At 37.6% G+C, this 21,320-nt stretch overlaps 1 protein-coding gene across 1 annotated transcript in view; it reads right to left on the bottom strand.

The window, feature by feature from the left end:
- The window catches only part of TEX11 (testis expressed 11), a 335,773-nt gene that overhangs the window by 12,031 nt on the left and 302,422 nt on the right, over positions 1 to 21,320 (bottom strand). The window contains exons 25-27 of the mRNA XM_044234723.1: positions 19,368 to 19,517; positions 17,740 to 17,848; positions 16,673 to 16,793 (exon numbers count right to left, since the gene is read on the bottom strand). Coding sequence (XP_044090658.1) covers positions 16,673 to 16,793; positions 17,740 to 17,848; positions 19,368 to 19,517 — 380 coding nt within the window. The remainder of the gene's footprint in view (positions 1 to 16,672; positions 16,794 to 17,739; positions 17,849 to 19,367; positions 19,518 to 21,320) is intronic.

Below are 21,320 nucleotides of genomic sequence, written 5' to 3'. Positions count from 1 at the left end.
AGGAAAAAAGGAATGTAGTTAGAATGGACTATAAGAGTATGGGAAGAGCTGAGCTATTTGAAGTCCAAATGAGAGCAAAGAATGGGTGTGGGGAAGTAAGAGAGATTATAGTAACTAGAAAAAAAAACTTTTGAGATGACAATCTCGGAAATGGAGGTTATAAGGGGGTACAGACAGTGGCTAAAGAAAAGCAAAGACCCGTGTGGTGAAAAAACCAAAACCAACCCCCCCACCACCATGAAGTGGATGGATTGATAACATGGATGCCAAAGTCATTTAGGATAATAAACTTAAGTTACCAAGGAAGGAAAAACTGGGCTCAGAAAATGCTAATTCATGACAACACTGATAATGAAGAGAAAGAAGACACAGATTTTAAGTGACGAAAAGCAGCAGGAAGACAGTGTGTAAAAAGCACAAAGTGATAACAGGAAGCAAGGATTCAGGTAATTTAGTTCCTTCTTCTGCCAAGAAAAAGGCAGTGGAGAAGATGAGCCCTCCACAAAAATGATTAAAGAGGGACATGTTGTCTTGAGGGAAGATGCTGCTTTTGGTCTAAGAGGAAGAAGGGAGAAGAGGTGAAGACTGATAATACGGAGAATATTGCCTACAATTCTGTCAGGGGAAACACTATCTTTTTGGGGAGTTTGGATGAAGTTATAGATAATCCTGAGAGTGAGGGTAGGGATTTAGAAAATGCAGATTTTGGGTGAGGGGCGGAGGAGACTTGGGGAAAAAGGAGTGATGTAGCAAAGTCTGTGTTTTAGGGAGATATATTTAATAAGGATGAATAGGCAGGACTGGAGAAGAGAAGAAAGAGTTAGAGACTACTTAGGAAACTAACTACAGAAATACAGAAGAGGCACGCTATCTAAGCTTGGATGAAAGATATCTTTGCATTAACCTCAATTTCAGCTACAATGAGATGTGAAGCTTGAAAGAAGAAAAATTTGATGAAGGAAAAACCCCAGGACCACTGTGCTATGAGAAGTGCTCCAGGTTCAACTTTGAGCTCTGCTCTTGCATAGCTGCATGAGCTCGTGTAAGATATTTAATCTTTCAAGGCCCCAGTTTACAAAATAATACAACTGAAATAGGTTAACCTTAAAGATCATTCGTTTCAGTTCCAAATTCTATCAGTCAATGAGTGAAGCTTTACACCTTTCATTTCCTTCAGATCCTAAGTCTTGTTTATAAACTGTTATAAGACTGGCAGAAGTAGTAATTCTGTCAGTACTAAATATGAAAGGAAAGATGATACCGACAAACAGACAAGCAGCGTTTCTCAAATTTCACATGCATACAAGTCACTTAGGGATACTGTTGAAATGCAGATTCTGATTCAGTTGGTCTGGGATGGGTCCTGAGATTCTACACTTCTCACAAGCTCCCAAGAAATGCTAATGCTACTGGTCTGTGGACTATACTCTGAGGGGCAAACTCCTAGAAAGTATAGCTCAGTAGTCTGAATCACCTTAGCTTCCTTTGGAAAAGAAATGAGGCTGCTTCCTTCTGGACTTCCTGACGGCTATGCAACATGCCTTGGTGACTCTGTGACTCAGAAGTCATCTGTGAGATTTGGTTTGTCGCTTTTATTTGAGTATAGGGCTTTCCTCTATTACCTATGCTTTTGTATGATCATAAAAATGAACCAGGGAACTTCCGCTTCTATGAGATGGAGTAGATGCACTTAACCCTACTCCTTCTACGAAATACAACAAAAACCCTAGACATTACTCATAAAATAACCAGAAGACTCCAAAAAGACATTATTCATAAAACAAATATAAGAAGACTCCAAAAGGTAGAGAGATGAAGAAAGACTGGCTAGGAAAACTGGGGCCAAGGAATGATACACTGGTTGAGTTCCCTAGGTTTTCAGTTGCTTCATATATCTGAGTGTTGGTACAAGAGATACCAACAGGAATAGACAAACAAAGCCCCAAGAAAAGTCTGTTCTCTCTTGACAAAGTACCACGAAAAGGGCAGCAATGCAAGACAGAAAATCTTTAGGTGTTAACTATTCCATTAGAGCTGAACATCACAGAAAAAACTGTGGTCCCAGCCCCACCCACCCCAGCAAAAGCCAAGTGGGGAGCCTAAATTTCTATCCTTGTGAGGGTGTAATGATGCACCCCAGCCACTGCCTGCATGGTATCAGAGAATGACAGGGAGACAAGACTTTAATACCCAATGGCTGGAAATGAGGCATTCTCCTACCCCCCTGAAGTATCAGTGGAACCTAGACTTCCACCCCCAGAGAAGGTGGAGCCACAGAGGAACAAAGTCTGCAAACACTTGTGAAGAGGCAGGACTTTAACCATCACACAGCAGATAATGAGACCACCTCAACCACAGAGTTAGTGGAGGCCATGTGGGGCACCATCTCCACCCAGTAATAACAACGGATCCTCCCCCTTATCAGTGGTGGCCAAGTGGGGAACCTGAGCGTCTATTTCCACCCGGAAATTATAAGACCAAACTCTCCTCCCTGGCATAGCAGTGTCAGAGAAATACACCTAAAATAGAAGGTTCAAATGAGATCCAGAGTCTCATAAACATAATATGGAAATGTCCAGGTTTCAGTAAGAAATTACTCCTCAAACCAAGAACTAGGATGAACTCAGACTGAAAGAAAAAAAACAAAAAACAAAAAACAATCAACTGATGCCAAAACCAAGATGATAGAAATGTCACAATATCTGACAAAGATTTTTAAAGTAACCATCATAGCACAGTGAAGAAAACAATCAACAAAATTAAAAGGCAACCTGTGGAATGGGAGAAGATATTTGCATATGACATATCCATAAATCCAACACCCAAAGCACAAATAATCCAATTAAAAAATGAGAAGACAGGAGGAGACATTTTCCCAAAGACATACAGATGGCCAAAAGACACATGGAAAGATGCTCAACATCACTCATCATCAGGAAAATATAAATCAAAACTACAATGATATACCACCTCACACCTGTCAGAATGGCTAAAATCAACAACCAAGAGACAACAGGTATTGGTGAGGATGTAGAGAAAAGGAACCCTTCTACAGTGTTGGTGGGAATGCAAAATTGGTGCAGCCACTCTGGAAAACAGTATGGAGGTTCCTCAAAAAGTTAAAAAGAGAACTACCCGGGCACCTGGGTGGCTCAGTGGATTAAGCTGCTGCCTTTGGCTCAGGTCATGATCTCAGGGTCCTGGGATTGAGTCCCGCATCGGGCTCTCTGCTCAGCAGGGAGCCTGCTTCCCTCTCTCTCTCTCACTCTGCCTACTTGTGATCTCTCTCTGTCAAATAAAAAAAATCTTAAAAAAAAGAGAGAACTACCCTATGATCCAACAACTGCACTACTAAGTATTTACCCAAAGAGTACAAAATACTAATTTGAAGGGATATATGCACACTGATGTCTATAGCTACATTATCTACAATAGCCAAATTATGGAAAAAGCCCAAATGTTGACTGAAGAATGGATAAAGAAGAGGTAGTATGTATGTATGTATGTGTGTATATATATATATATACACATATACAGGTGTATATATATATATACATATATATGTGTATAGACATATATGTATATATAGAGACATATATATATATGTGTATATATATAGACAGACATATAGACATATATATATATACTATACATACACAATGGATCAAAAAGAATGAAAGCCTGCCATTTGCAATGATGGGGATGGAACTAGAGTGCATTACGCTAAGCAAAATAAGTCAGTCAGAAAAAGACAAAGACCAAATGATTTCACTCATATATGGAATTTAAGAAACAAAACAGATAATCATAGGGTGAAAAAGAGAGAGGCAAACCAGGAAAGAGCCTCTTAACTACAGAGAACAAACTGCTGGTTACCAGAGGAGAGGTGGGTAAGGGGCTGGAATTTGGTTAAGTTTTCAGACATAATACATAGGTGATGGGGATTAAGGAGGGCACCTGTGATGAGCACCAGGTGTTGTACTGCAGTGCTGAATGACTCAACTACACACCTGAAACTAATATTACACTGTATGTTAACTAATGGGAATTTAAAAACTTAAAAAAACCCATCATAAAAATACTTCCATAATGTATATACTTCATAGAAAAAAATAGAAAGTCTCATCAAAAATACAGAAGATATAAAGAAGAACATACAGAAATTTTAGAACTGAAAAATACACCAGCTGAAATAAAAACCTCCATGAGTATCAGGAAAGATGATGGTTTTAAGGCTGGTGATGAGGAGAGTAATTACCGTGACTTTCAGTGCTTTAGATGTGAGGCCTTTACATCAGATGTGAGGCCTTCTGGCCAAGCTTCTGTGATTTCACACTATCAGAGCATTTGCTGTATCCCTGGGGCTTGCAATTTCCTGTAAGTTTGCTGTGGTGGAACCAAGAAAGAAGGCATATGCAGATTTCTACAGAAATTATGATTCCATGAGAGATTTTGAGGAGATGAAGATGGGCGGTATCTTTCAGAGTGCAAAGTGGTTTTGGAATGTAAAGAATTACTTTGGGTTGACTTCCACTGAAGTTTGTCACTGACCTGTGTTCCTGAACTGTGAAACATGAATATTGGGTTATGGATTAGTTTTTCTTGATAAACAACTAACAAATCAAAAAAAGGAAAAAAAAAAACCCTTCCATGAATCGATTCAACAGCAGAATGGAGGTGGCAGAGGAAAGATCAGAGAACTTAAAGAACAACAGAAATTACTCAATCTGAACAACAGAGGGAAATAGACAAAAAATAAGAGAATAAAGCCACCAGGGACTCATGGGACAATGACAAAGATTTTAACCTTCCTGTCATCTGAGTCCTGGAAAGAGAGGACAAAGAGGTTGGAACTGAAAAAAGTACTCAAAGAAATTATGTGTGAAAACTTACCAAATTTGGCAAAAGACATAAACCTACAGATTCACAAAGCTGAGTAAATCCCAAACTAACCAAAGAAATCCACCCAAGAGACATCATAGTCCAACTTCTGAAAACTAAAGACAAAAACAAATATTGAAGGCAACCAAAGAAAAACAACACTACTTACAGGAAGAAAACAAGTTAAACATTAGCAGATTTCTCACCAGAATCCCTGCAGGCCAGAGAGGTGACACAGTATTTTCGAAATACTGAAAGAAAAGGATCATCAACCTGGAATCCTATAACCAACAAAAACATCTTTTGAGAATGACAGAGAGATAGAGACATTATCAGATAAAGAGAAACTATGAGAATTAATCGTCAACAGATCTCTAAGAAAAGGGCTAAAACCAGGGTGCCTGGCTGGATCAGTTAGTAGAGCACGTGACTCTCAATCTCACAGTGGTGAGTTCAAGCCCCATGTTGGGCATGGATCCTACGTAAAAGAATGGCTAAAGGAAGCTCTCCAAACAGAAAAAAAAATGGTAAGAAAGGAACCTTGAGGGGTGCCTGGGTGGCTCAGTGGGTTGAGCCTCTGCCTTCGGCTCAGGTCATGATCTCAGGTTCCTGGGATCAAGCCCCACATTGGGTTCTCTGCTCGGAAGGGAGCCTGCTTCCCCCTCCCTCTCTGCCTGCTGCTCTGCCTACTTGTGATCTCTCTCTCTGTGTCAAATAAATAAATAAAATCTTAAAAAAAAAAGAAAGAAAGGAACCTTGCAACATCAAAAAGGAAAAAAAAATAGTAAACCTGCATTTTTATATAGGTAAATACAATAAGCTTTCCTTCTCCTTTTGAGTTTTCTAAATTATGGTTTAAGGTTGAAGTGAAAATTATTAACACTGATGTGGTTCTAAATGTATGTACAGGAAAATTTAGGACAATTATAAGTTGGGGAGGGTAAGGAGAGGGAAGGTTTCTATTTATTTAAATATTTTATTTATTTACTTAGAGCGCGGGTGTGTAAGAGAGATTGCACAAGAGCAGGGGGTAGGGGCAGAGGGGAAGGGAAAAGCCGACTCCCCACTGAGTAGGGAGCCTGACACAAGGCTGGATCCTAGGACCCTGAGATCATGACCTGAGCTGAAGACAGATGTTTATTAACCAAATGAGCCACCCAGGTGGAAACAATCAACAAAATTAAAAGGCAACCTGTGGAATGGGAGAAGGTATTTGCATATGACATATCCATAAATCCAACACCTATGAAGTTCCTATACTTTACTTGAACTGATAGCATGATGACAGCAGGAGACAGTAATAAGTTTTAGACACACATACACACATACACCCTGTAGTATCTAAAGCAACCAATAAAAAGCTATACAAAGAAATATAGTTAATAACACTAGAATGAAGCAAAATGGAATTCTAAAAAATGTTCAAGTAATCCACAGGAAGGCAGGAAAGAGAAAAAAAATGAAAAACAGGGCAAAACAAACCAAAAATTGAAGTGGCAGGCTTACTCTTTAAGGGATTGTGATCTAAATATACTGACTAAAAGACACATTAGTGAAGCTGACTAAAAAATGTGCTGCCCATATGCCGTCTATAAGAAATTCACTTCAAATATACAATTATAGGCAGGATGAAAGTAAAAAGATACAAACAGGTATATCATGTAGACATTAATCAAAAGATAGGAGTGGCAAATATTAGTGATTGTAGCCTTGAGAGCAAAGAAAATTACCAGCTAAACAGAAAGACAATATATACTGATAAAAAGAGGCCACTCTATAAAGAAAATATAGCAATCATAAATGTGTATGCATCCAACAACCCGGTCACAAAATATGTGAAGGAAAAACCAAGAGGAGTGAAAGGAGAGCCAAATAATTCTAGTTATAGTTGGAGACTTCAACATGCCTGCTCAAACACTAACAGAAAAACTAGCCTGAAAATCAGCAAAGATATATAAGAACTTGGCAACACCGTCACCTGGTGGGATCTAATCAACATTTATGGAACAAACATTCTTGTTCTTGTTATCCTCCTAACAAGAACAGGATACAATTTTTTTCAAAGTGCCTGTGGAATAGATACTACAATCATATCCCAGTCCATAAAATAAATCTCAAAAAATTCAAACAACTGAAATCATACAAGCTGTGTTCTCTGACCACAATGGATTAGTAGTACTCTAATTCAGTAACAGAAAGATATTAGGAAAATCTATATACACTTAAAAACTAAACAACATACTTCTAAGTAATTCATGAGTCGAAGAGCAAGTCTTGAGAGAAATAAAATAATACAATGAAATAACTGAAAGTGAAAATACAACATAGCGAAATTTGTAGGCACAGGTAAAGCAGCACTGACAAGGAAATTTACAGCCCTAAAATGCATACTTTAGAAAAAGAGAAAAAGTCTCAAATTAATAATCTAAGTTCCCATCTCAGGAGCCTAGAAAAAGGCAAACTAAATGCAAAGTAAGCAGGACAAAGTAAATAATAAAGATTAGAGCAGAAATCAACAAGACTGAGAACACAAAGACAATACAGAAAATCAGTGGAGTAGATGGTTCTTTGAGAAGATGGATAAAATTTACTAACTTCCGGCAAGGATGACAGAAAAAAAAAGGAAGACACATTACTGATATCAGTAAATGAAATATGTGGATATCACTACAAACCCTGCACACATCAAAAGAATAAGAAAGGAATAATAAAAAGAACTCTATACACAAAAATTTGATAACTTAGATGAAATGGTTCACTTCAGCGAAAAACACAACTGACCACAACTCACCCAAGAGAAAACAGATAATTTGAACAGCTCTGTAACTATTAACGAAAGTGAAATTATAATTTAACAACACTTGAGAAAAATATCCAGGCCCAGATAGTTTCACTGGAGAATTCTATCAAACATTCAGAAAAGTATTAACATAAAATCTATACAATCTCTTCCAAAAATATGGAAGAGAAGGGAACATATCCAAATTCATTTTATAAAGTTAGTATTAACCTGATACCAAAAAAAAGACCATATACAAAAAGAAGGGGTGCCTGGGTGGCTCAGTTGTTAAGAGGCTGCCTTCAACTCAGGTCATGATCCCAGGGTCCTGGGATCGAGCCCCGGCTCAGGCTCCCTGCTCAGAGGGAAGCCTGCTTCTTCCTCTTCCACTCCCCCTGCTTGTGTTCCCTCTCTCACTGTGTCTCTGTCAAATAAATACATAAAATCTTCAAAAAAAAAGGGGGGGCACCTGGGTGGCTCAGTGGGTTAAGCCTCTGCCTTCGGCTCGGGTCATGATCCCGGGGTCCTGGGATCGAGCCCGTGTTGGGCTCTCTGCTCAGCAGGGAGCCTGCTTCCCTCTCTCGCTCTCTGCCTGCCTCTCTGTCTACTTGTGATCTCTCTCTGTCAAATAAATAAATAAAAATCTTCATTAAAAAAAAATCTTCAAAAAAAAAAAAAAAAAGAAGAAGAGGGGCGCCTGGGTGGCTCAGTGGGTTAAAGCCTCTGCCTTCGGCTCAGGTCATAATCTCAGGGTCCTGGGATGGAGCCCTGCATCAGGCTCTGTTCAGTGGGGAGCCTGCTTCCTCCTCTCTCCCTGCCTACTTGTGATCTCTGTCAAATAAATAAATAAAATCTTAAAAAAAAAAAAGAAAAAGAAAACTACAGGCCACTATCTCTCATGAATACAGATGAAAAATCTTTAACAAAAACACTAACATATAGAATTAATCAGTATATAAAAAGAATTATACACCATGACCATGTGGGGTTTATTCCAAGGATACAAGGTTGGTTCAACATTTAAAACTGGTCAGTGTAATTCGCTATATTATACACAAGAAAAGTCACATGATTATACCAACTTATGCAGGAAAAGCATGTGACAAAACTCAACACTCATTCATGACAGAATCAGGAAAAACACGGAGTTAGGGAGCTTCTTCAGCTTGATAAAGAGCTGCTATAAAATGGCAAAAGACTGAATGACTGAGTGCTTTCCCCTGATAGTGAACAAGGTAAGAACACCCACTCTCACCACTCTTAACATAGTGCTGAAAGTTCTAGTCAGTACAATAAGGCAAGAAAAGGAAAGAGAAGGTATATATAGTGCAAAAGAAGAAATAAAACTGTCCCTATTTGAGAAGGGGGATTAAGAGTAGATTTATCTTGATGAGCCCGGAGCAATGCATAGAATTAAAGAATTTTTGTAATGTACACCTGAAATGAATATAACACTGTATATTAATTATAATTCGATTTAAAAAAGAAAAAGACCCTAAAACAAAACAAACAACAAATCAACTACAAAAAACCTGTCCCTATTTGCAGATGACATGACTGCTCACATAGAAAATCCTAAGGAATCCTTCCCCCACCAATTCCAGAAATGAATATGTTCAGCAAGGTTGCAGGATTAAAGACAAACATAAAAATCTACCGTTTTTCTTTACACAGTTGACCCTAGAACAACATGATTTTGAACTGTGCAGGTATATTTTACACAGATTTTTTGGGATACATTCAGTACAATTAACTATAAATGCATTTTCTCTTCCTTATGATTTTCTTATAAAATTTTTGTTTCTCTAGCTCTCTTTAAGAAGACAGTATATAATTCATATAACATATAAAATATGTATTAATTGACTATGTTATTGGTAAGTCTTCCCATCAATAGTAGGCTATTAATAGTTAAGTTTTTGAGGAGTCAAACATTATACATAGATTTTTGACTGTGTGATGGCTGGTACCGCTAAGTTCCATGTTTTTAAGAGTTGACTATATTAGAAATTAACACATGCACATCATTTACAATCACTCAAAAAACCTGAAATACTTAGGTATAAATCTAACAAAACATGTATAGGACTTGTATGTTGAAAAGTACATAGTGCTAATGAAAGAGATAAAAAAATCTAAATAAAAAGACATACTCTGTTCATCAATTAGGAGATTCAATATAAGAAAGACACCAATTCTTTTTCATTTGGATATAACTAAAGATGTCAATTCTTTTTTTTTTTTTTTAAAGATTTTATTTATTTATTTGACAGAGCGAGATCACAAGCAGGCAGAGAGGCAGGCAGAGAGAGAGGAGGAAGCAGGCTCCCTGCTGAGCAGAGAGCCCGATGTGGGCCTCGATCCCAGGACCCTGAGATCATGACCTGAGCCGAAGGCAGCGGCTTAACCCACTGAGCCACCCAGGCGCCCTAAAGATGTCAATTCTTGATATATACTGCACTGGATTGGATTGTGTCCCTCAAAATTCATGTTCTTTTTTTTTTTAAAGATTTTATTTATTTATTTGACAGAGAGAGATTACAAGTAGGCAGAGAGGCAGGCAGAGAGAGAGAGAGAGGAGGAAGCAGGCTTCCCTGCTGAGCAGAGAGCCTGATGCGGGGCTCGATCCCAGGATCCTGAGATCATGACCTGAGCCGAAGGCAGCGGCTTAACCCACTGAGCCACCCAGGCGCCCCCAAAATTCATGTTCTTTCTAGAACCTCAGAATGTGACCATATTTGGAAACATGGTCATTGCAGATGTAATTAAGTTAAGATGAGATCACACTGGAGTAGGATGGACCCTTAACCCAATAATGGCTGGTGTCCAGATAACGAGAGAAGAAAAACAAGAGACATGTAAGAAGAATTCCATGTGATGACAGAGACAGAAATTGCAGTGATGAATCTATAAGCCAAGGAATACCAAACATTGTCAGCAACCACTAGAAGCTGAGAAGAGACAAGGAAGGATCCTCCCCCGTAGAGACTTCAAAGAAAACCTTGCCAACACCTTGATTTCAGACTTCTAGCTTCCAGAACTGTGAGAGAATAAGTTTCTGTTATAAGCAGTTTGTGGTCATTTGTTTTGGCAGTCCTAGGAAACAAATGCTGTTCAACACAATTGCTATCAAAATCCCCCCCCTCCAAAATTTGTGGACATAGACAAGATTATTCTAAAATACATATGTAGGGGCGCCTGGGTGGCTCAGTGGATTAAAGCCTCTGCCTACGGCTCAGGTCATGATCTCAGGGTCCTGGGATCGAGCCCGGCATCAGGCTCTCTGCTCAGCAGGGAGCCTGCTTCCCCGTCCCTCTCTCTCTGTCTACTTGTAATCTCTGTCTGTCAAATAAATAAAATCTTTAAAAAAATACATATGTAGGGGCGCCTGGGTGGCTCAGTGGGTTAAGCCGCTGCCTTCGGCTCAGGTCATGATCCCAGGGTCCTGGGATCGAGTCCCGCATCGGGCTCTCTGCTCAGCAGGGAGCCTGCTTCCTCCTCTCTCTCTCTGCCTGCCTCTCTGCCTACTTGTAATCTCTCTCTGTCAAATAAATAAATAAAAAATCTTTAAAAAAATACACATGTAAAGGCAAAGGAACTAGAACATCTAAAACAATTTTGCAGAAGAATAAAGTGGGTAGAATCACTCTACCTGGTTTTAAGACTTACTGGGGCACCTGGGTGGCTCAGTGGGTTAAAGCCTCTGCCTCCGGCTCAGCTCATGATCCCAAGGTCCTGGGATCAAGCCCCACATCGGGCTCTGCTCAGCGGGAAGCCTGCTTCCTCCTCTCTCTCTCTCTGCCTGCCTCTCTGCCTACTTGTAATCTCTGTCAAATAAATAAATAAAATCTTTTAAAAAAGACTTATTACATAGTTAGAGTAATCAGGACTGTGTGATATTGGCAGAGGGATAGACACATAGAGAACAGAACAGAGAACCCAGCAACAGACTCACATGAATATGCCCAACTGATTTCTGTTAAAAGTACAAAAGCAATTTAATGGAGGAAAGACAGCCTTGTCAAGAAAATGGTTCTAGAACAAGAGACATGAATAGACAAAATGAACTGTAACCTAAATCTCATACCTCATATAAAAATTAACTTAAAATGTATCATAAACTTAAATATAAAACAGAAAACCATAAAAACTTAAAAAAAAGCCCCAAGGGAATAGGAAAAAGTCTTGGGGATGTAGTGAGGCAAGGAGTTCTACAATGGACTTGACACCAAAAGTAGGATCAGTAAGACGAAGTTGATGAAATGGGCAAATTAAAAATTTGTTCTGTGAACGACCTTGTAAGTTGATGAGTAAGACAAGCTGGGACTGTGAGAAAATATTTTCAAACCATGTATCAGATTAGTATCTATACTATAAAGAACTCTCAAAACTTAACAGTAAACAAGCAAAACAATCCAATTACAAAATGGACAAAAGGTAGGAGCAGACATTTCACCAGAGAGGATATACAGACAGCAAATAAGCACGTGACAGGACGGTCCATCTAACATCATTAGCTGTTAGGGAAATGCAAGTTAAAACCACACTAAATTATGACACACTTCTCAGAATGGCTAAAATAAAACAATAGTGATAACATCAAATACTGACAAGGATGTGGAGATTCTGGATTATTCACACACTTTGAGCAAGAGTGTAAAATGTTACAGATGCTCTGGAAAACAGTTTGGCAGTTTCTTTAAAATCTAAACATGCAATTACCGTATGAACCAGCAACTGCCTTCTTAGGTACTATCCCAGAGAAACAAAGACTCATGTTCACACAAAAACCTGTACACAAATGTTTACAGCAGCTTTATTTGTCATAGCCCCCACTAGAAACAACCCAGATGTCCTTCAACAGGTGAATGGTTAAGTGAACTGTGGTACCAGTTCATCCATACCAGGGAATACTACTGAGAAATAAAAACAATGACATATTGATACATGCAGCAACTGGTAACTTGATGAATCTCCAGAGAATTCTTGTGACTGAAAAAAAGCCAGTCTCAAAAGGTTATATACTATATAATTCCAAATCTCAAAAATTAGATACTGTATGATTCAATCTACAGATTATGGAAATGACAGAATTATAGAAATTAATGACAGGTTAGTTGTTGCCATGGATTAAGGAGGGGCTGGGGTGGGAAAGAAGTGGGTGGGAATTATAGAAGGGCAACATGAGGTATCCTTGTGATAGAAAAGTTCTGTGTCTGGACTATAATAATGTCAACATCCTGATTGTGATATTGTTTTATATAAAATGTTACCATTGGGGAAAACTGGGTAAAACATACATAAGATTTCTTGTATTACTTCTTACAACTGCATGTGAATCTACAATTATTTCAAAACAGAATTTTAATTAAGGAGGGCACATATTGCATGGAACCCTGGGTATTATACATAATGAACCCTGGAACACTACATCAAAAACTAATGATGTGGGGCACCTGGGTGGCTCAGTGGGTTAAGCCTCTGCCTTCGGCTCAGGTCATGATCTCAGGGTCCTGGGATCAAGCCCCACATGGGGCTCTCTGCTCAGCAGGGAGCCTGCTTCCCCCTCTCTCTGCCTATTTGTGATCTGTCAAATAAATTAAAAAATCTTTTAAAAAAAAACTAATGATGTACTGTATGGTGACTAACACAACATAATTTAAGAAAAGATAAACCAGAGCAATCCATTTCCTCTTTAAAATAATCTAGAATATGAACCTAAAGATAGGCTTGCCTGTTTAAGCATATTAAATCATCCTTCCTGCTTTTTCATTGGCAATAGCTTCTGAATGCCAAGTTGAGCCTCTCCTTTGAACTGAAGCCTAGCAAGAACAGGTAAAGAAGATATGTGTTCTGGAGGAAAGAGCTCTGGAAGTACAGTCAGATGACCTGAGTTCTAGTCCTGTCTCTCATTCATTAGCCATATGAACTTAGGCAAAGTGGTGACTCGACTTTTTTGAAAGGCAGCTATGCTCACCACTAGTGCCACCAACAGGGTAATCTGACTTTTCTAAAACTTAAAAATTTCCTCATTTGAAAGGACTTGTCAAGAATAATAGTACAGCACTCTATTTCACAGAAATGCTGGGGAGGGGGCAGGGATCATATGAAATAACGGATACAAGAATCCTTTAGGGGCGCCTGAGTGGCTCAGTGGGTTAAGCCTTTGCCTTCGGCTCAGGTCCTGACTCAGGGTCCTGGGATCATGCCCAGCATCGGCCCGCATCAGGCTCTCTGCTCAGCAGGGAGCCTGTTTCCCCTCTCTCCCTGCCTGCCTCTCTGCCTACTTGTAATCCCTCTCTCTCTGTCAAATAAAATAAAATAAAATAAAATAAAATAAAATAAAATAAAATCTTTAAAAAAAGAATCCTTTGAACAATGTAAAGCACAATACTGTGAGACATGAGGTTTTATATCTGTGCAAGAGCCATTTTACCACAGTATGGAGTCACTTAGTAATGCTCAATAATCACTAACTGCTCAATAAATAATGAGTGACTGGTCATTACAAAAGTCAAACAAGGGCTGAATTTTCTCCCAAGAATTTAAAACAAAGGAGATACATAACATATTCAATCAAAGAGGAAAAAGCAACATATATAAGAAGCCAACAGGATTATTAAATTAATCTCTACATTAAAAAAGTGAACTATCCCACCATGTTTCAGGGGATGAGCAATAATGGATGTGAGACTTGTCAAAAAAGTAGAAAAACACTGAGCTCTGTAGCAGAAAACCCAAGATCCAGGGAGATGGAACAGTAATGATAGAATAAAAGTGTAAAAAAAAATTGCTCTGAGTGGTTTAGGCCTTATATAGAGACTATGGAAATGGATCAATTTGGATTTACAGTACAATTTAATTTTAGTTTGTATTAGTTACCATGGCAAACACATCTGAAGGTCCAGATGAGGCTCATGGCTTAGAAATAGAACTTTCTCTTCTCCCCAAAAGAAAGTAAAAAAAAAATATATATATATATATATATCCAAAATTCTCAATGCTTATTTTTTTAAACTTAAATTCACACAGGCCATAATTACATAGCTCCAGGAGAATTCTAGGTTTTTGAAGTCAATGCAAGTTTGTACCAGGTTGTCACCCTGCTACACTGTTCCACCATCTGCTGTGGTTTGCACATATTTTTACGGGAAGAGGCAATTGAGCCCAAAGCAGAGTCAGGATCCTCAGTTATTAACATGGACTCAAATAATGACTTCCTGTGAGACTTTAAGCAAGCCACTTAACCTTAATATTTTATAGCTCCCTTATAATAACAATACCACCTTACATGTGTATAAGCTGTAAAGTTTACAACACAAATTACTATTTTAATTGATCCATAAAACCTCAGTGTGGGAGTCAGAGCAGGTGTTATTTCCATTTTACAAATGAGAAAACCAAAGTCAAATGGCACAGAAGGACCCTACCTTACACCATAAACAAAACAACTAAAAATGGGATCATAAACCTATATGTAAGAGATAAAAGCATAAAAACTTCTATAAGAAAACACTGGGGAAAATCTTTCAAGATCTGAGATAGGCAAGGATTTCTTATCATGACCAAAACATGAACCATAAAGAAAATTGATAAATTAACCTTCACCAAAACTTAGAACTTTTGCTTTTTAAGTTATGTCATTAAGAAAATGAAATGACAAGTCAGAGACAGGGGGAAACTACTTACAAACAGCATATCTGATAAATGATTTATACCTAGAATATATAAATAAATCCTACAACTCAACAAGAACCCAATTTTTAAAATGGGAAAATAATTGAATGGACATTTTCCCAAAGGCGGCATAGAAAAGGTCAACAAACACATAAAAAATTATAAACACCATTTGCCATCAAGAAAATACAAATCAAAACCACAATGAGCTACCACTACACCCTCACTAAAATGACTATAATGAAAAAGATAGACATTATTCTGTTGATGAGGAAGTGTGGAAATTAGAACCTTCATACACCACTGGTAGGGATGTAAAATAGTGTAACCACTTTGGAAAACAGATTGTAGCTTCTCAGAAAGTTAAATATAAAGTTACCAAATGACCCAGAAATTCATATATTCAAGAGTACTGAAAACATATGTCCACAAAGACTGGTATACAAATATCATAGCAGTATTATTCGTAATAGCTAAAAAGTAAAACCAACTCAAATGACTACCAACTAGTGAGTAGATAAAGAAAATGTGATGTATCCATTCAGTAGAATATAATAACATAGGAAGGATTAAAATACTGATACCTGCTACATGGATGAGCCTCAAAAATATTATGCTAAATTGAAAGAAACTAGACACAAGAGATCACACGCTGCGTGGTTTCATTCACATGAAGTGTCCAGAAAGAGAAAATTGGCAGAGTAGCAGATCTGTGGTTGCCTGGGCCTTAAGGTGGGAACAGGGACTAATAACAAATAGGTGAGAAGAAACTTTGGGGTAATGGAAATATTCTAAAACTGGACGGTGGTGATAGTTGCATTAACTCTATAAACTTACTAAAATCACCAAATGGTACATATACAAATGTATATAAATTACACCTCAGTGAAGCTAATTTAAAAATCACTGAATAAACCTGTGCTGAAAATTAAAAAAAAAACTGCAGAGAAGGGACAAAAATACAGGTCCTCCATGTTCCTTCTACTCTATTACCTGCCTTAAAGAAATGGAAAGAATAACAATAAGATTTTTCAAAGGGTTACTATCATCACAGTGGAAGTAACAATTCTACCAGGTTTTGAAAACACAAAATAATTAAAAATTCCAGGTGGTACTGCTATTTTCATTTAATCCATAGTAGAGCTGTATCAGAAATTTTCTACTTTTAACTCTTTACAGCTCATAAACACAGGGAAATTTTATAGTGTGTAAGTATATTGTAATATGAATTTATTTACCCTAAAACTCACATCAGAAAGCACTATTCTATGTCATTTCTAAAACAGAAGGCAGTTTTAATTTTAAAGAATAGTTTAGTATCACTGGTTGACTTACGGTAAGGATAATGACGCTCAGAGCATCTTCAAAATGACCCCAAACTTCTTCCAGGGGACACAGTTCCGAATCTGGCACCCCATCTGGCACTAAGAGGTTAATCAAGTTGTGCATACATTTGCTGAAATCAAAAAGAGAAAACTCATCCCATAAGGAAATAAATCACTGGCATCATGGCTAAGATAAGTAAAATCTGGATCTCATCCCAGACTACGAGCTTCAAAACACTTCTGTTCTTCCCTCATTTTTATCTGGCCTCCAACCTCAGAAGACAGATTTTTGAAGCTATAAAAGGGGCTGACCAATCCTCCTTTTTATTATGCCTATGGTTGTCTTTCACCTTTTTTTAGTTTCCTGCACTAAGGAGTTGTAGCTGTTTATTATATTTTATGAGCTGGTTCAATCTATAGACATTTTAAAGCATCTCATTACATCCCGAAACGGGCAAGGGAATTGGGATTTAAACTGGGAATAATTCCAGGAGAACTGTCTCTCATGTCTCAGAAAAGAAAGATTGTAATAAAGTTTTTCATAGAAAAATCACACATCATTTCCCCCACATTTAGGCATAGAAAACATAAAATCTCTAATAAATAATATTTTGTATTATGATGCAGAGCACTGGTTAGTCCTTAAAGAAAGGTGCTTAGAAAAAACACCTGGGGCAAATATCGCAAAATGTTAACATTTAATGTTAATGTTAAATTTAAATGTTAAATTTGGGTGGTGGGTACATTGGTGGTTGTTATATTAATCTCTGAAAGGTACTTAGTAATTTTATCATATATATAGTCTCACACAAAGAAGCAACTTTGCCCCTTTTTTTATCCTCTTTTGAGAAATCCAGACTCCCTGACATACCTAAATAATTCTTGGTCTATATTATAACTCTAAATATGGAGCTGTTTTGAGGGTTTTTTAGTTCAGGAGTTAAAGGAGTTCCCCGATCATCTTTTAAGTTGGACCAGTTTAGTCTGACTGATGACTTATGGGTTATCAAACCCATAAGCTTGATACCTTTTGGTTATCAAAAAGCCTAGATTTGGTGTTAAGTTACATTTACTAACCTGTATTTCAACACATCAATGGATTCTTTCTTTTTGTAAAGCAGTAAGGCCCTTTTCAAGGCCTTCAGAGCAATGGAAGGATAGTGTGCAGGCATTTCCACTGCTAATGCTATAGGAAGGAAAGAAAAAAGGCTGTTGAGTACCTTATCTATCAGTTTTCATCCCAGGCTACAACTTGCTCTAATGAAACTGGCCTGGAACAGATTAACACAAACCAACCAACCAACGGACAAAACCCCCCAAAAACGCATTTTATGAAATCGGGAGTCCATGCTGGTTTTCAGAGACAGCTTATAGATTCTGGGTAAAAAAACGTGATAGGGCCACCAGGGTAATCTTCTCTTTAGCAAACATCAACAGAGAACCTACTGTTTCTGTGATCCTGCTCACAGTCATACAGGTAAAGCGATAATCTAATGAGCCAGAGTCAAGGAGGGGCACACAAAGGTGGAAACAAAAAGCAGATCAGTAAAAGGGCAATAATCAAACAGACTCTGAAAAACAACCTGAGAGTTTTGAAGGGGCGGGGGGTGGGAGGTTGGGGGAACCAGGTGGTGGGTATTAGAGAGGGCATGGATTACATGGAGCACTGGGTGTGGTGCAAAAACAATGAATACTGTTACACTGAAAAGAAATAAAAAATTAAAAAAAAAACAGATTTATACTACAATATATTGTTTTAGTCTAATACTAAAAACAGGAAACAGTTGACATGAGAGTGAGTGTCAGAGATAAGAAACCCTAAAACTTCCAAATGCATTTACCAGGTTTCTAATTGGAGATCCATTATATAAGAAGTGGTCACCATTACATATCCATAAAGTATAGACCAGCTGCTCCTTGTCTCTAGGAATTTTGTCTTACGAGATAAGGAAAGGCAAATGTGACCTTTGTGCCTAATACCTTTATTAACCACACAGGCTCCCCAGGAGGGAAGGCGGAGAAAAAAGGAAAAATAATTAGGCCATTTCCTGCAGCATATCCCCATATAGGTTCTGGGACCCCAAATACTACTTACTTACAGCCCATCCAGAAATTTGAGAGTGGTAATTGTACTAAAGAATATTACCAGTATTTCTTTGTACACTTTATTTTTTAAAAGACTTTAAGTAATCTCTACACCAAGTTTCGTGATCTACTGACTGAACCAGCCAAGGATACCCCTCTTTGTACACTTTAATAAATTGCTAAGATTATATCATCTTTGATTAGTTAAACAGTTGATGGTCATTTCTATCTAGCTGAGTAAAACCAGCTTTCCAAGGTTCAAGCTCCCCCTTTTGCGTAGTTATGTAATTCAATTCCACACCTAGAGTAGGCATGGTAGTGCATTATAGAGTAGTGCATTATAAGTAATGCACTTTACTCAGGTGTCTAAGAACAACAAATATAAGCAATTATTCTTCACGACCCTAAGGAGCTTATAGTATCATATAAAGAAAAAGATAGATGCATTAAGGACTATAATACATGACATTTCAGGAATGCCATTAGAGAAGGAGAAACAAAGTGCTATGAGAAAACATTATATTCCACCTGAAGGTAAAGAATGAAGGACAGAGAGAAGAAAAAAAGTAGTACAATCTAAATGGGTAACAGTCTTCCAAAAACATAAATATAGCACTTACATGCAATTATTTCAAATGTTTTACTTTCCAAATGAGGCAGTTCCCACACTGATTCCAGGAAGCTGTCAAGGAATGGATCATTCATTTTGGCTTTAACTTCAAACTCATACAGCAGAAGCAATGTCTCACATGGATCACTTGAGAAGTCCCCTAAGAGGGAGGCAAAAATGCAACATCCTCTGTGATTATATTTTATTATTCTATTCTAACCTCTCTTCTGGGGAGACTTTTCTGTTGAGGAAAATTAATTCTACTTACAAATTGAAGGTTGTCCTAGCTTCTGTATATAGACATTTTATTTTTAAATCATTAGATACATTTTTACATTTTATATCATTAAAGACATTATAAATTTAAATCATTAAATATATTTTTACATTTTAAATCATTAAATACATTATAAATTCATCAACACTTTGAGCACCCTCTAACGCATTCAGTAGCATTGCCTACATTTCCTGAAATTATTGCCATAATGTTCCTAAATAGCCTGAAAAAGTCCTGCTACTATCTAATCTAGATCCAATGTTTATCTGCCTCACTTTAATGACTGTGTTAACCAAAAGATGGAATGTTGTATAAGCTAACTGTGGTTTTATTTTAAGCAAAGTAAAAAAGTGTTTCCAAATTATTTCCTTTAGTCAATAAATAGTATTTTTGGGGTATCACCATGGGAAGAAAGTTTTATCAGATGGCATATACCACAGAATGTGAGATGGTTTTAATTCATCCTGGTTAGACTGAACTTTTTTAAAAAGTTTTTTTTCTTTTTAAAATATTTTATTTATTTATATGAGAGAGAGAGAGAGAGAGAGAGAGAGTGTAAGCAAGAGAGCACAAGCTGGGGGGAGAGGCAGAGCGAAAGGGAGAAGACGACTCCCTGCTGAGCAGGGAGCCCAATGTGGGACTCAATCCCAGGACCCTGGGATCACGACTGGAGCCGAAGGTAGACGTTTAACCAACTGAGCCACCCAGGTGCCCCTAAAAAAAGTTTTGAGGTATAGCACACATACAATAAACTGAATAAAACCCGTTAATCTTAAAGAAGCAGCTTGTTGAATTTTCATATATGTTTAAACCATGTAACCACTACCCTGTATCTCATGATACAGAACACTTCCAACATTGATGCTCCTTTTCAAGTCAATATCACCTTAGTAGAGTTAACAACTATTTTGATTTCTATCACTATTGATTGTTACTGCCTATTCTTGAATGTCATTGCTAGTACACAGAAATATAATAGATTTTTGGATATCTGGCCTTATATTCTATAACTTGCCAAATTCATTTACTAATCACAGTAACTTTTCTGTAGATTGTTTGGGATTTTCTATGTAGACAATCATGTCATCTGCAAATAGAAGGGGTTTTATTTCTTCTTTTTCACTCTATGTCTTTTTTCCCTTCTTTTGCTTGGCTCATTGCACTGGCTAAGACTTCTATGAAGATGCTGAACAGAAATGAGAGCAGACAACCTTGACTTGTTCCTGCCCTTAGAGGGAAAGCATTCAGCCTTTCGTCAGTAAACTTGATATTAGCTGTAGTTTTATCTTTGTAGATGCCCTGTATCAGGCTGAGAAACTTCCCTACTTTTCTTGGTTTGCTCAGGGTTTTTTAAAAAAATCATAAATGGATGTTCAATCTTTTCACATAACTGTTGATACGGTAATTTGAGTCTACAATGTTGAACCTAGGACAAACCGCACATAGTTATGGTCTCTTATCCTTTTCAAATTTTACTAAATTTAACTTGCTAATATTTTGTTGAGGATTTCTGCAGGTATTTTCATGAGGAATATTGGTCCATAGCTTTCTTTTCTCGTATTTTGTCTGGTATTGATATCAGTAAAAATGAGCTCATAAAATGAGCCGGGAAGTATGCCCTCTTCTTTCTTAAAGTGTCTGTATAAAGCTGGTATTATGTCTTTAAATGTTTGATAGAATTCCCTA

Source organism: Neovison vison, chromosome X (genome assembly GCF_020171115.1).
Source record: "Neovison vison isolate M4711 chromosome X, ASM_NN_V1, whole genome shotgun sequence".
Classification (NCBI taxonomy): Eukaryota; Metazoa; Chordata; class Mammalia; order Carnivora; family Mustelidae; genus Neogale; species Neogale vison.
This window is presented reverse-complemented; position numbering and strand designations above follow the sequence as displayed.